The sequence below is a fragment of the Camellia sinensis genome, chromosome 6 (genome assembly GCF_055761805.1).
Source record: "Camellia sinensis isolate YWXY chromosome 6, ASM5576180v1, whole genome shotgun sequence".
Classification (NCBI taxonomy): Eukaryota; Viridiplantae; Streptophyta; class Magnoliopsida; order Ericales; family Theaceae; genus Camellia; species Camellia sinensis.
In genome coordinates, this window is record NC_138966.1 from 116,400,056 (window position 1) to 116,427,089 (window position 27,034).

At 30.5% G+C, this 27,034-nt stretch overlaps 1 protein-coding gene across 1 annotated transcript; it reads right to left on the reverse strand.

Moving 5' to 3' along the window:
- Positions 1-12,523: 12,523 nt before the first annotated feature.
- On the reverse strand, positions 12,524-26,413 carry LOC114285556 (2-oxoisovalerate dehydrogenase subunit alpha 1, mitochondrial). Its single transcript, XM_028228596.2, has 9 exons — positions 25,936-26,413; positions 19,490-19,627; positions 19,189-19,371; positions 18,119-18,276; positions 17,870-17,969; positions 17,650-17,761; positions 14,959-15,098; positions 13,992-14,177; positions 12,524-12,816 (listed from the first exon to the last, which is right to left on the reverse strand). Exons 1-9 carry the CDS (start codon positions 26,200-26,202, stop codon positions 12,649-12,651), a joined length of 1,452 nt encoding a protein of 483 aa, XP_028084397.2. The 5' UTR covers positions 26,203-26,413; the 3' UTR covers positions 12,524-12,648.
- Positions 26,414-27,034: the final 621 nt, after the last annotated feature.

Sequence of the window (27,034 nt, forward strand, 5' to 3'; positions counted from 1 at the left end):
AAGCCCCAAACTATAGGAACTGTTAGTGTAATTCACTCTTCAATAAATGAAAAAATAAGCTTGGTCAATTTTAACAGATAGACAAATTGAATGATTTCAAGAGATGTGATGATTTTAATAGACATGTAGATAGATTGATTTCAATATATAATGTCTTTTTAGACAAATTGTATCTTTTTGTTCCAAAGAAATTATAGCTTGGGCCTAATAATCCAAAGATTAAAAATGGACCTATCACCTAACTACCCAATAATATATATATATATATATATATATACATACATATATTAATACAAATTGATGCAACAACTTGACATGTTTTTGATTTTATCACTAATCACTTTAAAGTAAAAAGTCTAACAAATTAGTTTATTTTTTAAGAAATACCACTTTTACATTATTCTAACTGATAATTTTGTAAAAAAAAATCTGTAAGAATATTCATTTTTCAAATGTTAATGATGGCATCTTTTATCTGGTGATAATTTTGACCATTTTTTTAACATTATTACGTGATTTTGAATTTAAATTTAATTAAGAGTGTCCAAGTCAAAAATTTAAATTTAGATTTTTTTTTTTAGCCAAAGGTTCAAGCGTGGAAGTATTATGTCCATAAAGACATGTTTTTACAAAAAGACTAAACTATCCATGACACACGTGTGTTTGTTGAACACTCTATGAAATCAACCCCTCTCTCTCTCTCTCTCTCTCTCTCTCACACACACACACACACACACACACACACACACACACACACACACACACACACACACACATCTTTCTCTCATCTGTTCAAAATTATTCTCTCTCTCTCTCATCCTTCCATTCCACAATCTTCTCTCTCTATATAGGTGAAGAGAGATTATGAATCCCTAGAAAAATTGGTTTATGTTCATTTTAGAAATTTTTTTAACTTGTAATATAAGGAAAAATTGTAATAAAGTTTTTTTTTTTTTATATCTACACATTTAAATAAAAAGTTTACTAGCATATCACTCCGTACTATATACGAAATTAAATAATAATTGATAAATTTATTTTTAAATTACTTGAAAATATTTTTTTAAAAAAATAATAATATTAAGTACATTTTAATTTTTTTAACCAAAGTGTTTGAAATTATCTTTTTAAGTGGTTTTTTGGATTTTTTAAGAGATAAAAAAAAGTTAATGTATTTAGGAATAAGTTTTCTATTTGTATGGGAAAATGTAAAATTTTCCCTTTTACCCATCCAAAGATGTAAATAACTATGCACTCACTCACAAGAATTGTTTAATCTTTTTAAATTGGTATAAAGATTTTTAAACTTATTTTTGTTGGTACATGCCAAAGGCATTTTAGAACTCTTTAGTTTCTTCACTTTTTAATAAAAAAAACAGCATTCCAAACATGGCATGGGTTACATAATTTTTGATTTATTTTATTTTTTATTACTATTAATGTTTTGTCCTAAGTATTATACAAATAGATATATAATAATTCAATTGATAAAATTTAAACAAATGAATTTTTTAAAATTAAAAAAATTATACTTTCGGTTAAGTATAATTATATTATCAACGACATTCATAATTATAATTCATCGTATTACAGTTTGTCAAGTGATACAACAAACATATTTTTATTTTTATTTTTATTTTTATTTTTATTTTTATTTTTATTTTTTTTCTATCTTCCTCTCTCTCTCTCACTCATCTTCTATCTCTCTTTATTTTTAAGGTGATGTCGCAAAAAAGTTAAAATGAAATATTTAAAATTTTATATTTATTTCAATAAGTGCATTAGAAAAAATATTCTCATATTAGTAAAATTTAATTTGTCAATTGATATAGTATGATAAATTTAAGGTGACTATAAAATGTAGGGGTATTTTTAAATTTAACTTTATTTTTAAGCCATGCTAGATTTATATCAATCAACACAAATTGAAAAGTCAATTGACCAATTTGTTTGTGTAAATATTTTTTAAATTGGTAAATATACATCACTAGTAATTTTTTTTATTATATATAATAAAATACACATATTTATGCATATTTAATAGCTTTGAAAAAATAGATTAAATGTAATATATTTTTTATAATGTTGTAATTATGGCTGTAACTTCACTTTAACCTAAACAGCTGTAAATATTTTTATAATATTTTAAAACAAAATTAAACAAAAATAATTCAAACAAAATTAAACTGATATTTGTTTATGTAAATATTTTTTAAATTGATATTTTTAAACAAAAGCAACTGTAGATAGAAATATTAAAACACAGTTATAAAAATATTAAAGAAAAAATTATTATAGGTAATTTTGGAGTAATGTTCTAGAGCAATTGTCAATTAACACATATCATGATGTCATAAAATATTAAAAGTAAAAAAAAAAAAAAAGGAGAAGTGATATACCAACGTAAAAACAATATAAAAAAACAATTATTAATAATGATTTGATTGAATTTTGATCTATCACTTTATAATAAAGAGTCAATTGACAAGTTTTTTATTATACAAATGACACTATCACATCATTTTAACGTAAAATTTTGTATACAAATTCTAGTGAAATAATATTTTTCAACCAAAAAAATGGTTATAAGCAAAAAAACAAATAATGTTCAGTAGATAGTAGAGGGACAAATGATATATAAAATATAAAATGCAAAAACAAAAAATGGTTAAAAGTTTTTTTTTTTTTTTAAAAAAATTGTACTTAAAAGATGAAAGAGTCTGTTTAAAGAATGTAAGAAACCAAATATTAACTAACCTTCAATTATCTCATAAAGATAGAGAAAAAATAATGAGTTGCATCATTACATGAATGCAATATTTATAGGATGAAGAAGATGTATAATGTATGACGGTTAGGATTTTGGAGTAGAAGAAAAAATTGATTAGAGAAAAAGTAAACAAAAAGAATCTTCTTCATCTTTCCTTTTCTAAATCATAAATCATGGTTTTTTTTTTTTTTTTTTTTAAACTTAAAAATTCACAAAGTTAGTGTGGAAAACAACCAAATTAGTTTATTTAATTTATTTATAGGGAAACAATTTAATTACAGGGAAACAATCAAATCAGTTTTCCATATTAATTATAAAGAAACAAAATCAATCAAACAAAACAATCTAAACATATTTGAATTGATTTTTGTTTAATTTATTTTAAGGAATGAAAGATTTTATATAGAGATTTTAGAAGATGGAAAAAATAAATTGGAAGGTCAACAAAATGTGTTTCTATATTTGATTTTAGAAAATGATCATCTTTTAGGCAATAAGATTTTTTTATTTTTTTACTTTTTAATTCAAAAATTATGTGAGGCATATGAATAGTTTATTATTTTTTTAAGTTGAAAAAATAAGAAATTGAGGTTAGGCATGTGGAAACCTTAGAGATTTTCTCATTAAAAATCTTTTTTTACTTATATAATAGATAAATAGGTAGATGTGATTAAGTATTTTATGATTAGGGACAATAACAGCGTAATTATGAAATTTTAAAACTTATTCCAATCCAATCCCAATAAAGTTGGTGATTAGTTAAGTTGAGTTTTTTTTTTTGTCATATCTATTAATGAGTTATCAATATTCTTAGTTATTATTTTTTTCTTCTAAAATTATTTATATAATTTTAAGAATGATGGTCTCATTGACAAAATTTACTTTATCATTGAAGAATGATGGTCTCATTGACATAATTTTAATTTTTTAAATAATATTTTATGATGCCAATTTTAATGAAAACTTAAAATAAACTTTTGAGAATAGATCTTTTAAGTAATTTTTTTGACTTTTTATGAAAAATTATGTAAAAAAATAGAGAGAAAAATACTTGTTTCTAGTTTTTTTTTTTTTTTTTGGTTGCTAAAATCAGCTGCCCGTAATAGACATTAGTCTTTGTTTGTTATCCAATTAAAAAGTCACATTTTCTTTTTGAATCTTTTGTCTTTAAGAAAATCTTTTTAATTATTTTTTCTTTTTTCAGTTCATCTAGTGTAAAAGAATTAAGTAAAAAAAAAAAAGGTCATTAAAAAAAGTAAAAAAAACTCAACTGTTTTTTACTTTTTTTGTCTTCAGTAGAAATTTTTTTTTTTTTTAATTTTTTAATTTTTTTTTTTCATTTTGCTTTTATCTAATCGAGTATAACCCCCCCCCCCCCCCAGGCCACAGACAAACAAAAGTCAACAAAAAAAAGCTACTAAAAAATCTAATCCCAAACACTAAGATAACAATATGGACCACGATTAATAAGATTTTCAATATCAAAATTATGAGAAAATATGATTGAAAGTTTTAACATTAAACACCCAACAAAATTTTACTTTTTAAAATAGTTAAATTATAAATAATATATAGTTTATATAAAATATTTAGTTTTTTTCATTCTTAAAAAAAAAAAAAAACTATAATAATAACATCTATTTTTTTGTTAGACATATATATAATATTAAGTTAATATAATTGATCAAACCATCTACATGATTACATATTTCAACTTAGTCTATTATTTTATTTGAAGGAATAATAAATATTTTAGAGGAGAAATGTTCTTTCATTTTAAAATTTATTTTAATTTAATTTCTATTAATTAAATGTCTAAGAGATATTACCATAGTTGCTATTAGCACTCTATCAATTATTTTAAACCCCTCATTTTTTAGCTTTTTTTTATTACAATAATAATCTCAAATGAAATTACTAATGTCACGCCCCGAAAATTCTTACAATAAATATTCACCAACTCCCATTGTTAAACATAAACATGAGTAAGTGTTCAATGTTAACATCATCTACAAATCTCCAACATTTGTATTCATCAATCATTAAGAGATTTACAAAAAGTATTTCTGCATGCAAATATACATTCAACATTCTTAGCATATGAATCTATAGCATGTGGTATAGTAGTTTAAATACAATTAAATGCCCTAAAGGTTACAATTTCTAAGGCTTAAGTCCGGTTACACAAAAATGGTTTCAACCCATACACATAAAGTCATTGGCTCGCCAAAGATAATTATAACTAAAGAAAAGAACCTCGTGCTCTCCAAAACATATCACACGCCTCTAACTCGGCAGAATCACCACATCTTTTCCTGCCAAAATTTCATAGGGATGAGCACAAAGCCCAATAGGAAAACCTTAACAAAGTATATACATTTCATACAATCTTACAAGATAAATGCACATGCCATGCCATGTTCAAAATAACATATATGTTTATCTTTTGAAAACCTTCGTGCACAATGCAATCATGAGAAATCAGCATTTCAACAATTTCAATGTAATTAATAGGGGCGGTAAATACAATTCAAGTAATCCCTAGGTTGGTGTCTGCAAATATACTTAACAAGCACTGCTAAATCCTCACTTTACTGGTAGCTAACTGGAAGGCATGTAATACCTCCTCCGCGCGTGTTTTCGGTCCTTCACCATGGACATTCAGGCCAACTTAACCAATACCATTTACACCCACTATCTGAAGTTACAAGCGTATTTACCTTAAACAAATCGATATGATCTTATTTCACAAATCAATTTCCATTTTCAAAAATAATTCTTTTCTCAAAACAATAGTTTTCAATTGAAGCCGGACATCAATGATAACAAATGAAATGGAATGACAATGCGTTATGCTACAATGTACTTGAATAATTCCAATCTTAATTTCCATCACACAATCTTCCATTGTGATCAAAATTTCCATATCGCTTCACACGGTAATTTCATAATAAATCCATGAAGCGGTAAATAACAATACCATTTACATACATGCTCCACATATTAATCAACTATTTCAAATTAGCCACTTCAAGACAATTCAACATTTCTTATCTTTCTAAGAATTTCCTCATTTTAATACAAACATGGCAATCATGGCAATCCTCCACAATTTATACACCATAATACTTTATAAATCATAAATTTCATAATATCTCAACATTTTTCCACAATCCCCAATTTCTAGGGTTTCATCAAAATTTGATTTTTCTCCATTTTTTTGAAAACGTCTTGCCCAAGCAACACACACACATTACAACATTGCTCGTACTCTCAATGATTTGGAGAATATAAAGAAAACCCACTTTAAAAATCATTTGGAGTACATAAACCCAAAATCATAAGTTCAAATACAAGGAAAACTCCCAATAAGCACAGACTTGCAAATATATATATATATATATATATAACTCTAAGAAATCCCTACCTCAAGCCTTGGAAAAAGAGAGAGAAGAAAACCCCCAAATTTGATGGTGTTGAAATCCGATCCCCACCGCACAAAACATAGCCCTTGAAGAGTTTTCCAACTTTGATGAATGGACTAGGGTCAAAACTTTAGTGGATTTGGAGAAATCAAGGGTTTAATGTAGTTTGGTGAGAGAAAAGTAGCAAGAAGGTGGAGAAATGTGTTTTAGAGAGAGAGAGAGAGAGAGAGAGAGAGCGAGAGATAAGAGAAAAGTGAGGTGAGTGTTTAGCCCAAGAAAAGAAAAAGAGGAAATTTTCGAACTCAGCGCGCTTCCGTACAAGCACGACCCATTTCTACACGTGTAGCATGTCCTTCCGCATGTGCGACACTCTTTCTCGCACGTACGGCTCACTCCTCCGCACCTGCCCTCCACTTGTGCAATTAAAGCAGTATTGAACCATTGACGATCTAACCTCACCACACGTGTGGCCTCACCTCCAGCACATGCTGTGACACCTCGAACGTTTAGTAAAGTCCATAAATGGAAGTGGGAACACATTACTATGGACTTCGTGGTCGGGCTACCACGATCTTTTTCAAAGAATGATGCAATATGGACTATAGTAGACCGATTGACAAAGTCAGCACACTTTCTACCAATCAAAATCATGTACCCTCTAAATAAGTTTGCCACTTTATATATCAAAGAGATTGTTCGGTTGCATGGTATCCCAGTATCAATTGTGTCTGACCGAGATCCTCGTTTCGTGTCTCATTTCTGGAATAAATTACAAGAAGCTTTGGGAACTACACTGAAATTCAGCACGGCCTATCATCCACAAACCGATGGGCAATCCGAAAGAACAATCCAAACGTTGGAAGACATGTTACGTATATGCGTGTTGGACCTCAAGGGTAACTGGGATGAGCACCTACCTTTGGTGGAATTCGCCTATAACAATAGCTACCAAGCAAGCATTGGAATGGCACCGTACGAAGCTCTGTATGGAAGAAGATGTCGATCACCTCTGTGCTGGACGGAGGTCGGGGACAGGAAATTGTTAGGCCCCGAAATCGTGCAATTCACTAGTGAGAAAATCCAACTCATTCAACAGCGAATTCGCACCGCTCAGAGCCGCCAGAAAAGTTATGCAGATACTCGAAGATGAGACTTGGAATTTCAAATAGGGGACCATGTGTTTCTCAAAATCTCCCCAACAAGAGGAGTAATCCGGTTCGAAAAACGCGGGAAACTAAACCCACGTTACATCGGGCCATTCGAGATACTAGAAAGAATTGGTCCTGTAGCCTATCGCCTTGCACTACCTCCTGAGCTATCTAATATCCACAACGTGTTTCACGTTTCAATGCTCCGACGATATTTCCGAGACCCAGAACATGTCATCAACTATGAGAACCTGGAGGTTCGAGAAGATCTCACCTACAAAGAACAACCAGTGCAGATTCTCGATCATCGTAATCAAGTTCTCCGAAATAAGACCATACCGTTGGTAAAGGTCTTATGGCAAAATCATCACATCGAAGAAGCAACGTGGGAAACTGAAGCACAAATGCGAGCTAAATACCCGTACCTCTTCGAAGGTTAAGGTACGTCAAGTTTGAGGACAAACTTCTGTTGGAAGGGGAGAATTGTGACACCTCGAACGTTTAGTCAAGTCCATATAAATATTTATATTTATATATAATTATGGTTGCACGTGATAATAGATTATTACATGAATAAATGTATAAATCTAGAATGGCGTTGGGTTATTAATTAGGGATTATTATTTGAGGCTAACTATAAAATTTATAGTACAAAAAAAAAAAAAAAAGGGAATAAATAATAATAATAATGGGTATGGTAATAAACTAAATAATTAATTTTCTGTTGGTATGTGTTAATGTGTAATTTAATTAAAAATTAATTTACTTATATAATTATATTAAAATATTGGGTCAAATGTAATTATCTTAATTGTTGGGCCAAATGTAATTATCTTAATTGTTATCCTAATTAATTCTTAAGATAGGTATGAATCTCGGGTGAATCAGAAATAATCTGGGGAGCGATTCGAATCGGCCACGTGTCGGCCAATCGGTGGACTCATCTCACTATAAATAGTGAGAAGTTGTTCAATCTGTGGAAGTAAGAAACAGAAAAGAAGAAAGGAAAAGAAAGAAAGAAGAAAGAAAGAAAAGAGAGTGGGAGAAGTACGTAAATAAGTTGGGTTATTGGAGTAAGGCTAAGGGTCACTATTAAGAGTTATATTATACCTTGAGTCACCAAAATGTATTTTATTTATGTTTTGACTTACCAAAATCTATTTTATACAAGTTATGTTTTATTAGTATATTTATAAAAGTTATGTTTTATAAAGGTTTCAGTTACGTGGATTATTTTATGAATCCTATTTGCTTAAAAGGAAACCCATGGAAATGTTTGTTTTTATTTTAAAGAATATTTGGCTATAACCTTATGTGAAAATATGTTTTGTGAATACCACCACGGGAGTCCCATGCCTTGGGGGACTTAAATAACCATTGGCTTAGTGATTGACCACTTTGTGGCCCAGTGTTTGTCATGGATCCATTGACCAGTGTAGTGCTAGTCACTTAGTGATGTACCGTGATTATTTCAGTTTCTGGCACTTAATTAAATTATGTATTCAATTCAACTCAATTTATAATGTTTTTAGCTTAAATAAATATCCATGGCTATTTTGTGTCCTCATAGTATAATATTTCTCACTCTGCTATGTGCTTATAGTTGTTACCCCTTTCAGGTGACGAGGTTTAGCGGGATCAAGATGGAAAATGAATCGCTATGTTATTTTGTTTTTTTTAGATTTCTGTCTTCTATTATTAAACTCTTGTAATACTATGAAACTCCAATGACTATGCTTATTACCTTTAAAATGAACAGTTGATACCCAGTTACTTATTCTAATTTATTTAAATTATCCGTTTGCGTTGTAAAATTTTCCAAATTTCCTTATTTTATTTCATTTATCTTGTTACGACATTAAACCCTTGGGGTACCGGGTTTGGGTCGTGACACATGCGGCCTAAGCCCTCGCACGTGCGGTCTTGCCTTCTACCTAAGAGTTTCACTAGCTGAACTTGAGACACCCCTGATCTAATTTCACGCCTTTCGAAACAAGCAAAACTTAACTCTAGAATAAAATAAAGACGAGAATATGAAGAAGGTTTCAAGAACGATGAACCCAAATAGTCAACATGACCTCAAGTTAATCCCCGACACTTCTAACATGAGTAAGCTAATCACAATTAAAAGAAAAACGAGACAGGTTACATACTCGGTCATCACAACTAAAAAAGACATCAATAATTTTGGGACATTCCATTTCATAATAAAGCCTGCACACCCACTATATCATGAGTTAGGGTTTCTGAGAGCACCCACCTTTATCCACCCATCCATCTTTCCCAAATCTCACTTTCAAAACCTACTCACCCTCCAAACCTTAAAAATCCTTTGGCGACAATATTTCGACAGTAACGATGGCAATCATTTAATTACATACACTTCTCTAGCAATGACTATGATTAAAAGTTTTTCTAACAACCACAACTCCATAAGACAAGAGGAATATAACAATAAAATCTTAAAGGAGGTTCATAGCTTTGATGGGATTCTTAACTTAGAGGAGATTAACCTTATAAGAGTAAGTTTATTGAAAAAAATGGTAAAAATAATAAAAACTGTTTGTTATTTTTTCGGGACTGAACTCCCCGAACATATGACTGAAATTCAGAAACACAAGTCCGAACATTGTTTATTTGTTTGGGAATAGGTAACTGAACATTTATTTTCTCAGGACATGAATATGTGGAAATGAAGTAGTAATCACCTTCGTGGGTTTTGTTAGGGTTGTTAAGAGAGAAGCTTTTTAGGGTGTGGGGGTGTGTATTCAATTGAATGAATGAAATGTTTTCATAGGATAATTTTGGTATTATTTGGGGGGAGAAAAGAAATTTTAAGGATTTTAGAATTTATAAGTGATGGTCCAAAGAAATGGAGGGTCCAAAATAATTGATGGAATGCTAATAGCACCAGTCTTAAATAAACAATAATGACATATTCTTTCATTTTAAACCTTATTTTGCTTTAGTTTCTGTTAATTAAATGTCTAAGAGATACTACCATATTATGAAACATAATACTGTTTTTTTATAATTTATAAATTCAATAATTTGAGAAAATTACATTGAGACTTTATGCCTCAATGAACCAACAACATTTTTGCTTATATTATATTATATTATATATATATACATATAATTTAATGCAAATAAATAAGTAAGTAGACAAGTAACTCATGTATTGACCATCAAGTAACAATTCTCCAATAACTAAATTTAGAACAATAATGGTATAAAAGTCAATCCAAAATTGATTTTTAGGCCATGTTTAGCATCTAATCTAGTTATAACACTCATAAGCTAATACATTATAACCTACAAAACTATAATATAATTTTAACTAATCATTTATTGATTGGTTACTCATTAATAGATAATTTTTCTTAGCTAGATTCGGGCATAAGATTATAACATGACTCATGGTGTATCTAACTCAACTTCATCTTGGATTTTTTTTTTTCATACATAATTATATCTAAATATTAATTTAATAAATTTGAATATTAATAAATAAAATTTTACCTAAGTTTAAATTTTTTAATAAACATGCATAAATATGTATATATTTGTCATTTTCATTATGAAAAAAATATTAAAGGTATGTGTTTACCAATTTAAAATATATTTACATAAATAAGTAGTCAAGTAGCTCTTCAATTTGTATTGGTTGATTTAATTGTAACATGGCTCATGACAATTCGATTATCCCATAGAATTTTAAAATTTTATAAATTACTCTTACACTTTAAGGCCAACTTAAATTTATCCTATCAAATCAATTAATTATTTTTCTAAACCGCAACATGGTATATAGTAACTCGAGTAATATTTCTAATATAGTTATTGCAACAAAAATAAAATTTAAATCTTTTACTTCATTTATTTTTTTAGGCCACACCACATTAACCTCTAAAATCCAAACCTACCAAAGCTCACTACTATCACCACAACAATCAAAATTACATATAAAAATTTAAGTTTTTCAATAAAAAAATAAAAAATAAAGAAAAATAGAGAACATATAGAAGACAGGGCTAGAGATAAAAAAAAAAAAAAAGTATTTTATTTAATTTAACAAACTTTGATATGACAAATTATAATTATGAAAATTTTATAGATAAAATGTAATTATGCTAAACAGAAAGCAGTTTTTGTAATATATGCAAATTTATTTACTTTTAATTTTACCAATTGAATATACATGTATTTTTTTATAGAATAAAATACTAATAGAAAGCTTATAATGGCTGAAACTTACTTTTTTTGAGTCGACTGAGACTTACTTAATATTATCCATTTATAGTTTTTTCAAATTATTTCAAATTAATTTTAAAATTAAATTTTGAATCATTGACTAAAATTATGCATAGCACAGGTTTTACGCTAATATAATTATAGGTAAAACTCTTAAATTATTTCACTATTAATATCTTCTCAAGAATATTTATTCCTTAAGTTAAGCATTGAAAAAATAATTTAGAAACTTACCAAACTTAGAACCTATTATGGAAAATTCTATGCTAATGCTTAGGTCATTAATTCTTACTGCATTGGAATTTTAATTTTAATTTTAATTTTTTTAAGTTACTTAAATTAAGAAAGAATATTTTACATAAGAGAACTAAAGGAGCTCATGAGACACACCATGAGACCTGTTTTTATAGTTCGAATAGATCATTTTGTAAAATTATCCATATATATCATTCATAAAAAAAAAAATTATATCGATTCAATAAAATAAATAAATAAAAGTTACGATTATCGAATTGACCTAATTTTTTCATAATATATACTAAAGATTTTACAAAATAAACAATTTGAATAATTAAAATGGAAAACCCGAAAGACTCCTTGAGGCATAGTTTGGGAAGTTGGTTTTGGTGGGTTAGGGGCTAAAATAGCCACAAAAAACAAAATAGACTATTTTAGCCACAAAAAAACAAAACATCAAATCCAATCCATAATCATTACATTTCTCTCTCACAAAAAAAGTCAAAAAATTCAAAAAGTCCTTCCCAAACTAGACTTTTTAGTCTCAGGCTAAAATAACCAAAAAATTAAAAAACCAACCCACTTCCCAAACAGAGGCTGAGTCCCTCAAGTTCTGAAATTCAAATTTATAACACTAGTTTCTGCCTGAAGACACATGCACCAAAAGGCCAACTACAGATAAAAATGGGTTTAAAAAATGCTGCAATTACTTATTAGCTTCCCACCCATAATTATGAATATTTCAGACATTTACAGCTGCAATTCAAATATGTATCAAGTACTTAGCCAATGTATCTTAGCTTAACTAATTTTTTTAAACAGGAACATCCAATGGGTAGTCTTGTGGATGTCTCTTAATGGCTTCCCTGATTGACATCTCTTGCTCAAGAAGGTTTGAAGGTAGAGTGTCATACACATCAGTGAACATTTCAGTAAGTGAAGGCTTCTCTGTTCTTTCTGCAACTTGTATTGCTTGCATTACCTGCAGAGCAAAGAGCAAAGCATTGCTAAGTTAGAGAATTTCAAGCGAAAAATTGACCTAACAGCAAGACACGTGAACAAAATATTTATGCTGTGTTTGGTTGGAGGATTTGGAAATGGATTTGAAAAGGGAAATGAAAAAGGTAGGTGAAATGTGAATAAAATATGTATATATTTCACATAGTTTCACACACTTTTTCTCTTTCCCTTTCCAAATCCCTTCCCAAATTCCTCAACCAAACACACCATTAGAGTAAATTATATCTCAAACGCAAAATATTGAATTTTTTTTTTATTATGGAGGTTTTTGTTAGGTGGTACAGTTGTTGGACCTTGATTGTTCGGATATAATTATCTTTGTATTTCTAAATATTTTCCTACCGGTTGAGGCCAAAAAACACATGTGGCCATTGTATCATTTGTATTAACTTTGGGTTTTGTGGGTTGATTGTTAGGTATTCAACTATTTTGTTTTTGTAGTCAAGTATTTCTTAGCTTTTTTTTATTTTTTATTTTTATCTTAAGGTAAATTACACTTTGCATCTCTATCTCTACATTTTATATTAAATTTTACTTTAATTTTCATACATGAAATCATGACAGTCAATCTCTTGTATTTCTGACCAAATTTTATTTTGATTCCTGCGCATGAAATTGTGATAGTCAATCTCCATTTATTTTGATCTAATTTCTAAACTCAAATTATTAATTGGATTAAATTATCACAATATAAAAAGAAAAAAAAAACAATATTATAATTGATGCAATTAGAACCGTAAAGACTGACTAAATTGATACAAGAGGCAAAAAAATAAAATAAAAACTATGACTACAAATGTAGGTTGCCCAAATATATAATCTAACTACTCAAGTTTAAAATTGAAGTAAAATGGTATCAAAACTTTGTATATTTAGAAAGTTGGTTAAAAATTAATTTTTTGACTTTTTGATTCACATTACTTCTATACTTTTTTTGATGTGTTTTTCTAAAAAAAAACCCCAAAAAAATAAATCAAAAAGCCAACTTTTGAATTTCTAATTAAAAAAAAAAAAAAAAAAAGTCAAAAAAACAACTTTTAACCTATTTTTTTTGTTCAACTTTGAACCTAAATTGTTGAATTAGCAGCTCAAGATAATTGTAGAGAAATTCACGATGCAAGAAGAAGAGATATGTACCTGATGGCGGACTTTGGTTCGGAGTTCGGATTCATCAGTCTCGGACCACCACCCGTTTCTTTCGACCCATTTTCGAAAGCGGGTTACAGGGCTCTTTGCATTTCTCCAGTATTCGATTTCTTCAACGGGTCGGTACTTGGTGGAATCATCAGATGTGGAATGGTGTCCTACTCTATAAGTCAGAGCCTATTAACAATCAAACCAGCCATCATATATATAGGGAAATATATTATCACAATTTCATGAATTCACAATATTTTTGTGTTTTCAAAATAAAAAATGAAAAATTGTTTTCATTTTGGTATGAAAACAAATTTAAAAATATTTTTTTGGTATTTTACTAAAGGATTTCAGTCGGATCAATATTGCACTAGTATAGTCTGGAGTCATGTGATCATTACGGATTTCACGTCAATGATTTAATCTTAAAATAGGTTTTTGTGAAGAAAAAAATCAGTTAAACAAAAAATATGATTTTACAAGCTGACTGTTCATTTTTTTTTTTTTTTGAAAAACAAATATGATAAAATTATGCAATTAAGATTATCAAATCAATCTCATTTTATTCATAAATGATTGGGCAGGTTACACCAGTAATTTTTACATTTTGTCACTTGTATCATTTTAGTCCATACAATTTTAATTGGCTTAATTTTGATTTTTAATTTTAGATTTTACATCAATTTGATCCAATTGATAATGCTGTTAAGGTTTTTGACAAAAAATTCATCAGATTAAATGTATCAATGGTAAGTATAATTTTTAAAATTAATTATGGATAATGTGATCTGATCAAGTAATTGTTGATATCCGATTAATATGATTTTTTACAAAAATAAAGTACTCGATAAACCCTATATATTGAATTATTCGGATTATCAATGTGGGTTCCGTGGTGGGGCTACGGAGTCTCAAGAGCACCCAAGTAGAGAGAATCCTCTCCCTAGTTTAAATCACCTGAACGTACCTCAATTAAAATGGGTCTTTGTTCAGTAATGGCCATGTGACGAGCTTCGCGGACTGCCTCATAAACAGCCAGAGCATCATTTCCATCAACTTGAGTACTTCGGATTCCATAAGCTTGACCCTTCACAGCTATCCCATCACCTAACAATTTGAAAAACAACAACAACAAAAGCAAAAACATTAATAAGTAATAACAAGAAGTGTCAAGAATGTCTTCTTGGACCACATTTGGTACTCATTTTAAAACGGGTAGACCTGTCAACACATCAGATTTAACCCAAACTCAATTCAAAATATTCGAATCTTTTTAACAAAATCTTATTAGATTACTTGATCACATCTGAATTTAAACGGAGTGGATTTAGATAAATTTTATTCGATCCAATTATATATCGGATCCAAAAACTAATATTATGTGTAATAAAAATCTAATATGCTTTTGCATGTTCTATACACTGATGATCCAAAAGGGTCTGAATACTAGTTGTGTTTTTTTTTTGGGAACACCAAACCAAAACTTTACCACTAAGGAGGAAAGGAGGTAACATCAGAAACTAGCAAAGAAACAAGCATAGCAGGAGGAGAGATAACCCAATTAGAGGGTAAGGATCTGGCTGTTAGAGCTTTTGCAACCCAGTGGGCTGCCATGTTATTGTGTCTGCTCGTCTAAGAAAAGGAGAGGTGATGCTGTGCTGCAAATTCACGAATATCCAAAAGCACTGCACTACTTTCCCAAGGAGGAACGGTCTCAGAAACGCAAAGATTAATAGCCATCTGACTATCACTCTCAATCTCAACATATGAAAGACTGTAAGAGTGTGCCACAACACAAGCTATACGAACTGCCTTGGCTTCCGCTGATACTACTGAAGAAGCATCAATTGCCCTTGCTATTCCATCAACCAAGTGCCCATGTGAGTCCCTCATAACTGCTGCTATGGAAGCAGAGGAGTGCTGGTTGCAAAAAGAGGCATCACAATTGATCTTGAGTTTTCCAAGAGGAGCTGGTTGCCAACCTGAGACTGTGTTCTGCTGCAACATTGTAGGGAGCTGACCAGGTCCATGATTACTACTCAAGAAATTGCTGTGCTTATTCCAGAAAAAGGAAAAACGCTGTAGAGTAGCTAATGGATTCACAGGTTGTTTATTGAATGCAAATTCATTCCTTGATTTCCAAATGTACCACCCGATTGTAGCCACCTTGCTCAGGAGAGTTTTTGTTTCAGATTTGGAAAGGCCTAGTCCCATCTGATTACTGGTCCATATTGCAACGTTAGGGATGGCACCCTTTTCCACTCTCAGTTCAGATTACTACCATACCACACAGCTCTTGTCCAGGAACAATTAAACAGTAAGTGTTCCACTGTTTCTTCCTCCATCTGACAGATTGGGCATACACCCGATGGAGCACATTTACGCTTGAAAAGTTCCGTCTTTGTTGCTAATAAATTCTTGCAGGCTCTCCACCAAAAATGCCTAACTTTCGCATAAATTCTTGCAGGCTCTCCACCAAAAATGCCTAACTTTTGCGGGGGGTGGGTGGCTCCAAAGCCCAAGTACCATTCCAAAAATCGTTACTCAGAGTTTTAAAAGTTGATGGTTTGCTTACCTGAGTTCCACCACTAAGCTTCCGAGCCAAAGAATATCCCGACTTGACTGCGTATTGGCCTGAATTGCTAAAATGCCATACCAACACATCATCCCTTTCTCTCATCCCAATTGGTATAATTTTAAAAGCCTTAATCTCTTCTTGCAAAAGCCACCTTCTTAGTGAGACCACATTCCAGGATTTATGGACTGGATCAAAAGCATCGGCCACCCGTTGGAGATGACAGTCTCTAGGTTGGGAGGAGGTCAATATAAAACCCTTGAATGAAGGGATCCATTTGTCAATCCAAACTTGAACCAGCTGATCATTGTAAATTTGCCATTGGAGCCCCTCCTGTAGTAGCTCTCTACCCTTAAGAAGGCTAGTTCAAGCCCACGAGGCCCTTGAACCCTTACTAGCTTGCAAAAATTGGAGTTGGGGTAGTAAAGCCCTTCATACAATTTTGCCCAAAAGGAATTTGGATTCATGAGAAGACGCCAACTCTGCTTTGCAAGTAGAGCTTGATTGAAATCGGAAAAATCCCTAAAGCCCATGCCTCGTTGACCTTTGGGGGCAGTCAAAGAGTCCAAATTAGCCCAATGGATTCCTTGGTTCTCTGGATCACCCTTCCACCGGAAGTTCCGAACAAAGGAATTGAGTTTAGTACAAAAACCCTGGGGGAGTTTGAAGCAGGACATGGCATAAGACCGAATGGCTTGAACAACTGATTTGATGAGAGTTTCTTTTCCAGCTTGTGATAGAAGCTTGGACTTCCAACATTGCATTTTAGCTAGAGCCCTCTCGAAATTGGTTTAACTATGTCATAATGCAAAAATAAAGATAAAAAATAAAAATGTGCATCAGGCTTATGGATCCAACATCCAAATAAGGCAGTTTCCGATGGATGTCTAGTCATATTGGATTAGATTTTTGTGAATTTGGTCAAAATCCGATCTGTTGACCTGCCTAATTAGATATATCCCCTTATTCCTTACACATGCTTGCAAACAATGAAATTATATGAATGGGATGCCAACTTTGATTCCAACCCTTAATTTAAAGGAGATTGCAAAAAACAAAACTAATTGGGTGATAGAAAAGTACTTCGAAATTGTTCTGAAGAAGGCGTACTGATAGCCCACCCATTGTTGCGGCATATAAAAACAACAGGGGCTTCCATAACCGCTGCAAAATTTAAAGCTGCATGAAAGTCTCCCTGAAATTACGACACAAACAACAAAAATTCTTAGCATTTTGGAAAGTAGTTTTGCTTTTGAAAGCAAAAAAAAAAAACATAAACAAAAACAGAAAATGTCTTGTTTACCTCACTGGTGCCACCATCCCCACAAAAAGTGACAGCACAAGCATTATTGTTTTCCATTTTGAGAGAATAAGCTACACCCACTGCTTGAGGAAGCTGTGTGCTGGCAAACATGGAAAGACATTGAAGATTTTATTTAGTTTTGATTAATCAATTTGAATGAATATTGACAGATACTGATGACTTTTTTAGCTGTTGTCAAACAAAATATAAAGCAGTAGATGAAAAATAAATTTTGATATATTGTCTTACGCAATTGGTGCCGACATGGTGAAGCAATTGAGCTTGTTGGACCCATAGTGTATGTGCATTTGTCGCCCTTTCCCATAATCAGCCTTGTTTGTGAATAATTGGTCGGCAAATTCTTGCATTGTGAAACCACGCCATAGTAGAACTCCAGGCTCCCGATACTGCATTGCGTCACAAATATCAAATTGTGACATTCACCTAATGATCTAAAATTTTTTCTTTTTTTTTTGAGAGGGGGGGGGGGGGGGGGGGGGGGGGGGGGCGGCCTAATTGATATGTCTAAATGGATAAAATAAAAACCAATATTTTGAGGTATACAAGACAGTTCCTATAAAGAATTTGACTAGACTTTAAACTGAAACATGTCCTTTAGTTCAAGAAGGAGGATACTACATTGCTCTAGATAAGGATAGATGCGTAAGGTATAGGAATTGGGAAGAGAAGATCAAAGCCTTCCACGGCCTAATTGATATGTCTAAAATGGATAAAATAAAAACCAATATTTTGAGGTATCCAAGACAGTTCCTATAAAGAATTTGACTAGACTTTAAACTGAAACATGTCCTTTAGTTCAAGGAGGATACTACATTGCTCTAGATAAGGATAGATGCGTAAGGTATAGGAATCGGGAAGAGAAGATCAAAGCCTTCCACGCCTTCTTATATGAAACTTGAATGCTCATGGAAAACTTATATTTTGACGTCCTTCTCTACCACCAAATAAATATAAGGTCCATCTAAAATCATCACATGGAGCTAAACATGATGAGGAGGTTGAAATGAATAGAAGAAACATGGAGAGGCAAGAAAGTCCCATACCAAGCCCATGTATGTAATGAAATATAAGAATATCAACTTCAAAATTGTATTACATGGGCTTAGGTATTAGTATCAAGTTCAGATCTTCACAAATTAATGATTACCTTGCCTCAGGTAATCACTTTTCCCTTTCCCTTTCCAAATCCCTCTCCAAATTCTCCAACCAAGCACAGCGTAAGTGCCAAATTTTCACAAACAATAAGTCTTGAGATATTGAGATATATATTCAAAAGTATGTATCGAATAAGTGATTACCTGAGGCAAGATAATATCATCTAGAGTGAGTGCAGCTGCCGGAGCAATGTTGACAGCCTCTTCTCCGGTGGCAGTGGCGTAGAAGCAAATTCTACCTTGCCTCTGTGCTTCATAAAATATGGTGTCCATGGTTTGAAGTGCTACCATGTCACTATACATCTTCACTGCAAGTTCCTTGCTCACCTAACAAATTTCATTGCCAAATGATTAACCAAATAGCTACTTGAGAAGTTGGAGGGTTTCTTTGAACAATATGTATACTTAAAAAAATTACTTGCACAAAATAGAGAAATTCAAATACCTGTGGAAAATTGTTGCTTGTAATTGGATAGCCATCGTCATTGAGAACACGATAACAATGTACCTTCTTTTCTGGAACCTCAGAAATGAATGAGAGATCGGAAGTAAATGCTACATTTCCACCGAGAAAATCCAAGGCCTGCCCGGACAAAATAATCAAAAAAATTGAAGAAAATATGTAATCATAAACTGCAAAGACAACGTAAAATTTTCAGTTATGATGTGTGACAGATTTCATAAAATTTCACATCCAAATATGATTGTGTAATATTTCACATTTTGTAACATTTTGCCAATCATGTGATTGAGGAATGGTCGCTAATTTATTTATCAAAATTTGATAAATTGATCTTTGATTTGTTTATGAGTTAATCAATTAAGACTCAATCCCCTACCAAATTAATGTGAATAAATTTAAGAATAATGTGTATTCAATATAACTAATTTCTCCGGTCGTCTTTTAATTTTAATTTAGGGCTTTTTATAAAACATCAATTGAGGGCATATTGGCAATTGTCCCTTGATCTTGTTGAAATGAATAAGTAGTAATGCTAAGAATTTAAAAGTTCTACTAAAATTGCTACAAAATGTCTCACATGAGTGTGAGATTCTTCCACAGCTATGTAACACATTTAATAAATTTTAATAAAATTTTTAAGATCTCTTAACATTTTTAATAAATAAAGAGTAATGCTCCAAATATTCTACCAAAAGTTTTACCAAATGTCTCACATAGGTGTGGGACCCACACATTTTTAGGACTTCTAGCATTTTTGATAAATAAATTATCTAAACCTTGTCTTTTTGTTAATTATGAGCGCAACCTGATTTTTTAAGTGGCTCGCGCAACACAAACTCTTGGGACAGCAATTAAAATAGACACCATTGCAGACGATTTAGAGGATCCTGACTCGTCCCCCATTACCTAATCACGTGATTTCAGTGTCTAAACTTGAGCTGGGCCCACAATAGATTCACATTAACTTGCATTTTTTAATGGCTCATAGATTAATTTAAGACAATTTAAATAAGAGACTTATGTGTAGGTCTAAGTAGACTTTTATTGCCTAATAAATTTTATGAAAATTAATGATATTTTTTATTAAATATTATTAAAAAATATCATTAATTATTAATTTTCAGCGATAATTTAAAAACTGTCACAAAAAATATCATTAATTATAAGTTTTAATGATAATTTAAAAAAATCGTCACAAAAAAATGTTACTAATTTTTAACTTTCAGTAATAGTTTAAAAAATTCGTCATAAAAAATCACTAATTATAAATTTTAATGACAATTTATAAAAAAAATCGTGATAAAAAAGTCACTAATTGTCAATTTTTAGCAACATTTGCAAAAAAAAATTTTAGAGACAAATGTTATTAAGATTTATTTTCAATAAGACTTGATATGAATTAATTCTAATTATTAGGACCTATGAATAAATAATATAAATTCTTATTTTGAGATTTAAAATATATATTTTTTAATTTTTTTTTTTAAAGTTCTGATTTTGACATACAAAAACTAAGAGAGGACAGGCTCCTGTCTAGCACTCATGAATCTTATTTCAACAAATTGAATGGTTCATTTTATAGAGTCCCTATATGTAAGTCATCTATAAAAAAAAAAAAAAAATTAAATTAAATTGATTCGTTATTCAAAGGTGTATAGTTGTTATGATTGTCTCTAAAAAAAATAAATAAAAGATATAACTTTTAAAATATTCAATTTATTTTTTAAATCAAATATAATAAAATTATAATTATAAATATAAAATTAATTTAATATTTTTTATAAATAATTTACACAAAATTATAAAATAAACAGTTAAAATATAAGTAAAACTGTGGTTAAACCCACGAATGTCACCAGCACCCCTGGAGTCTCGAGAGAATCTTCTCCGAAAAATATACACTAATACTGTGTTGGGTTAGAAGATTTGTAGAAGGATTTGAAAAGAAAAATAGAAAAGAAAAATAAAATGTGGTAACGTTTACGTTTTCAGTTTATATTTACAAAAATTTTATAAACTGATTTTTGTTTATTTTTAGAAAAACATAAACTGCAAACGCGTTTGGTTCAGACAAAATGTTTAAAAAAAAATTAAAATATAAAAAAAAGTAAGAAATGGCAAGTGGTGGCGGGTGGTGGGTGGAGACGAGTGGCGGCGGTGGAAGACATGGGTGGAAAATGATGGCAGGTGGTGGTGGCGGAAGACGGTGGTGGAAAATGGTGGCAGGTGGTGGGTGATGGTGGCACAAGACGGTGGTGGAAAGTGGCGGCAAGTGGCGGGTGGTGGCGGCGGAAGACGGTGGTGGAAAGTGGTGATGGTGGGTGGTAGGTGGTGGCGGGTGGCGGGTGGGTGTAGTTGGCAGGTAGGTCGATGGTGGTGGTAGGTGGGTGGGTGACGGTGGCGGGTGGTACCGAGTGGGTGGTGGTAGCTGTGGTGGCGGGTGATGGGTAGTGGTGGCAGGTGGGCGGGCGGGTGGGTGGTGGCGGGCGGGTGGTGGTGGTGGTGGGGGGTGGGTGGGTAGGTAACAGTGACGGGTGGTGGTGGGTGGTGGGTGGGTGACAGTGGCAGGTGGTGGGTGGTAGCGAGTGGGTAGTGGTGGTAGTGGTCGCGGGTGGTGGGTGGTGGTGGCAGGTGGGTGGCGAATGACGGGTGGTGGTGGTTGGTGGCGGGTGGCGGTGGTGGGTGGGTGGGTGGGTGACAGTGGCGGGTGGTGGTGGTGGTAGTGGCGGCGGGTGGTGGATGGTAGTGGCGGGTGGTGGGTGGTGGTGGCGTTGGCGGCGAGGGGTGGGTGGTGGTGGTGGGTGGTGGGTGGTCAGTGGTGGCGGCAGGTGGGTGGTGGCTGATGGTGGCGGAAGATGGTAGTGGAAAATAGTGGCGGGTGGTGGCTAGTGTTAGGTGGTAAAAAAAAGAAACTGAAAACTCAAAACGTAAACTCCTTTTTTGTGTTTTAATTTTTTGGCCAAATTTATAAACTGAGACCATTGATTTATAAATCAAAAATTTATCAAACAAATTTTTATTTGAGTTTTTAAAATTTTTGTAAATATAAACAGAAAACTAAAAACGTAAGTGTTACCAAACGGCACCAATATATTTACATTTCATCTAATTTCACATACTTTTTTTTCTTTCCTTTTCCAAATCCCTTCCTAAATCTTCCAATCAAAGATAGCATAAAAGTAATAGCGGTGCTCAATTTTTATTTTTTTTAAATTTCTCTAAAAAGAAATATTAATTAAAATATAGTTTGTTTTTTTTTTGGAGAACAAAAAAAAAAAAAAAAACATTTATATCAAATGCAAATAAGTATTGTTATAGGAACCAACAAATCTTATAAGTTTTTCTTACTTATATCTATCTTATGGAAGTGAGTCATGTTTTAATTTTAAAAACTATATACAATTTGGGTATATACAGAACAATATAGTTGTGTTGAGACCTATCATTTTGAAACAAAAAATAACCATTAAATAATAGTTAATTACAAAAATATCACCACAACATCTATACTATATATATATATATATATATAACCAAATGTAGTTGCTTTGTCAAAAGTCTTCAAATATTTATTCCTAAATTCTTATAATTTTAAAACACTCTCTTTCCTACGTGGCAACTTTCTTTGATTGCCTTTCATGTTTTCTATTTTTCTTCATTTTTTATTTGTTTGATTAATTAAAATTAAAATTAATTTCATTACTTATGGATAAAGATTTGAATTTCAAAATTCCTCCATATAGATAAACATATAAAAATTGAAATTTGATTTTATAATCTACAGATAAAGATAAAAAATAAACAATTAATTTAAAAAAATTAATTTCATAACTTATAGATAATTTAAAATTTCTTCCCATACATAAACAAATAAAAGTTGATAAATAACTTATAAAAATTAATTTCATGGCCTACAAATAAAGATAAAGATTAAATAATTAATTTTTTTTTTTAAAAAAAACAAAATTACTCTCTCTTTTTCCCCCCCCATTTCGTACTTTAATTAATTTCATTATAGATAAACATATAAAATTCATAAATAATTTATGAAAATTTATTTCATGACCTATAGATAAAGATAAAAATAAAAAATTTTAAAATTATTTAAAAATAATAATTTCATGACATAGATAAATAAACATATAAAAATTGATAAATAATTTATAAAGATTAATTTCGTGGCCTACAGATAACGATAAAGATTAAATAATTGATTTTCAAAAAATTAAAATAATAAAATTTAGATAAAGATATGATTTGTTAATCTATATATTTATCAAAAACATATATATCTAAATCTTTATTTTGATTTACTCATTTTTTTTTCTCCTATCACATATTATCTTTTTTTTTTTTATTTTAAATTTTTTATCTTATGAAATGCTCTTATCTATAACTTCTTATCTCCTATTAAATTCTTAACCTTCTCTTGATAATTTTTATTATTCGTTATTATCTACCAAATGATAAAGATTATTAAAAAAAAATTATCGCTCTGAAGGAGAATAGTATTAATAATGAAATAATAAAGGCTACATGGGAGAAGGTAGCACAAAAAATCTCACAAAATTAATTTTCTTCACTATATTTATAAAAGGTAATAATTTGAGATTCTTTCTATTAGTTATTAAAAATAATTTGCATTAGATCATTGATATGTTTTTTTTAATTTTTTTTTATAAGGCTGTCTTTCGTTATAGTATTTCTTCAATCCCATCTCTAAATTCTCTCTTTGAAATTTTTGTTTTTTTAATAATTAAGTTTAGAATCAATTTTTTATCAAATTTGTTTTCTTGATCCTTATTTTATTGAAGGATCGAGACGAATAAAACTTTCATATAATATATGAAATTAATTAATATAATATAAAGATGAAAGGGAAGTACTACATATTTGTCAATATCTCTATGTTATTATTAGTTGATTTGCTAGATTATACTATCAATTTAGAGCCCATATGATTCAATTCAATGTTCATGACTCTATTTGTATTTGATCATTTTTTCGTTGAGTAACCGATATAATTTTTTTTTTTTGGTATATAATGATTAAAGCTATCATTTGTTATATTTTTTCAAATACAATTCAAATAATTCTTTTATCATTTTTTTTTACAAATAAAATGGATTAAAACTATTATCTTAAATAATTTTTATAATACTATGACATTCTTATCTTGATTAATTTTTTTAAAATGACGTAGGAACTATGCAAGTATTATTCAAACTATGGAGAATGATTTATACTTTGATATGATATGAGTGTGTCATTGATAGAGGAAATCAAAGATAGAGAGTTGCTAATATAATCAATTAATGATTTGTTTGAGAAGTTCTTTTTATAAGCAAGGCAACAAACTTAGATTAATTTTTTTTTTAAAACTACTTATAAATTATAATTAAAAGTTGATATTTATTCATAATTTGATATCACAATGATAATATACACCACTGATTTAAAAGTCCATGTAAATTTATATATATAGTATAGATATTATCAAGTAATTGTGATACTATTATTCTCAACAATTTTTATAATTAATAATTTCTTATGCATATCAAATTTTATTGTAAAATTTTGTGGGTTAATTATTGTTAACATCTACCTAGATGGCTTAATATTATGGCTTGTCGCTATTAAGATATAATTTAAGATTAAGATGATTTATTTATCACACAAAATATATATAGTCTATTTTTCCATGCATCGCACGGGTTACCGCTAGTAATTAAGATAAAATTGTGTAAAAAAAATATCCATAAGGGTAAGGTTTCTCTCGAATTGCCAATTGGAAGTGTTGTTGGCCCCATGAACCCACCGCAAGACCCAACTCGATTATCCAAACCGTTCATATTATAAAATTTATTGAAAAGATTATCTTGACAAAAAAAATCAAATTAATTAAACTATTGCGATACTTTATTAAATTACATCCATTCTTAAAATAATGAATGATTCGTTTTTAAAATTCCAATTCTCGTTCATTTTTTAATTACAAATGCCACTTTAACATCACTCATATATAATAAATACACAAAATTTATATACCGAATAATATAATTAGATTAGAGCTTGTCATTTGGGAGATCCTATTTACACTGAAGAAATTTCTTATCACACGCCTTTCATGCATTATAACATTTGTACTCCATGAAAAAATGTTTGTACATAAGAGTGTAAAAAGATATTTATGTGGTGTAATTAGAAACTCTCTTATTATTTTAAAACAAACAATAGTTAATCACAAAAATACCAACTTCAACATCAATCTGATAGAATTATGTATAGAAATTGAAATTCTGTAAAAAATAATATCGATAAACGATTGAAAGAGGATCCTTAACAGGGCCTAAGTTCCCTAAATGCAGATCCATTGCTTATATCAAACCAAAGAAAGTATCAGCAGCAAGAAACAGAACATGAAGTACCTGATTCTGGTCTTGACGATCAACTACTTGTTTGGCAGCATTTACTGATTTGATACGCCGAGTCACGAATTGGGCAGCTGAGTCATGACTCAAAAATGGTGGTGAAGTACTTGTTCTACAATTCTTGCCAGTTGTGTAATTTGCTGCAGATAATGGATTAGAGTATGAGGAAGAACTCAGATATCTCTGGTTTAGGATCTCCATGAGCCCAATCTTTGTCTTTAGATGATATGCAATGTTTCTTGACCTTGTAATCCACATAGCCATGGTAAGTTGGAGAGAGAGAAAGAGAGCACTGCAACTTTTGTCTCTCACTTATAAAGAAGAAGAAGAAGAAGAAATAGGTAGCTAATGGATATTGTAATGCAAGTGTTGCATTTTTTCTTGAGAAAGAAAAGGTTATGATCTCCCAAGCTTTTATTATGGGGGAAAATTGCAATCAGACCCGGCACTGAGATTTATGGGGTTCAAAGTTAATAATTAACTAATAAATTTTTGGGGTCCTTTATATTTTTTTTTTCCATTGAATGAAAAAAAAAGGAAAAAAAAATAAAGTTAAAAGACAAAAAATTTGTGTTAAAATCACAAAAAATATACATTACAATAATTAATAAATGTCGCTTGATTCTCGCTCTTCTTGCATTTTTAGAAACAAATAAATAAATCATACTTGCATAATCTAGTCTTTTTGCAAAATCATTTTCAATAGATAACAATGCTAATTATTTTAAATGGGTATTTTAATTTTTTAATGAGTCAATTTATTTTAAGTTAGTTTGGCTCTTCCTTAATTTTTTTTTAGATTTAAAATATACTTAATATATTACAATAAACTATAATAGAAGAACCCTTTTTTGGATCTATTTTCAATGGATAACAATGTTAATTTTTTTGAATGGGCTTTTCAATTTTTTAATGGGTCAATTTATTTTAAGTTAGTTTGGGTTTCTTTAATTTTTTTTTAAACTTAAAATATACCTAATATATTACACTAAACCATAATAGAAAGGGGGTCTTTTTTTTGGGTCTATTTTGAGGGGTCTTAGGTCATGGCCTTGTTGGCCCATGCCCAGGGCCGGCACTGATTGCAATTAAGTAC

Excerpts from the sequence above, each read along its gene's own strand:
- LOC114285556 (XM_028228596.2), bottom strand. The coding sequence starts at position 26,202 with ATGGCTATGTGGATTACAAGGTCAAGAAACATTGCATATCATCTAAAG. Across the intron at positions 19,372-19,489 it reads CAAGCAACAATTTTCCACAG|GTGAGCAAGGAACTTGCAGT; the intron begins GTATTTGAATTT and ends GAAATTTGTTAG. Across the intron at positions 18,277-19,188 it reads ATGATATTATCTTGCCTCAG|TATCGGGAGCCTGGAGTTCT; the intron begins GTAATCACTTAT and ends GACGCAATGCAG.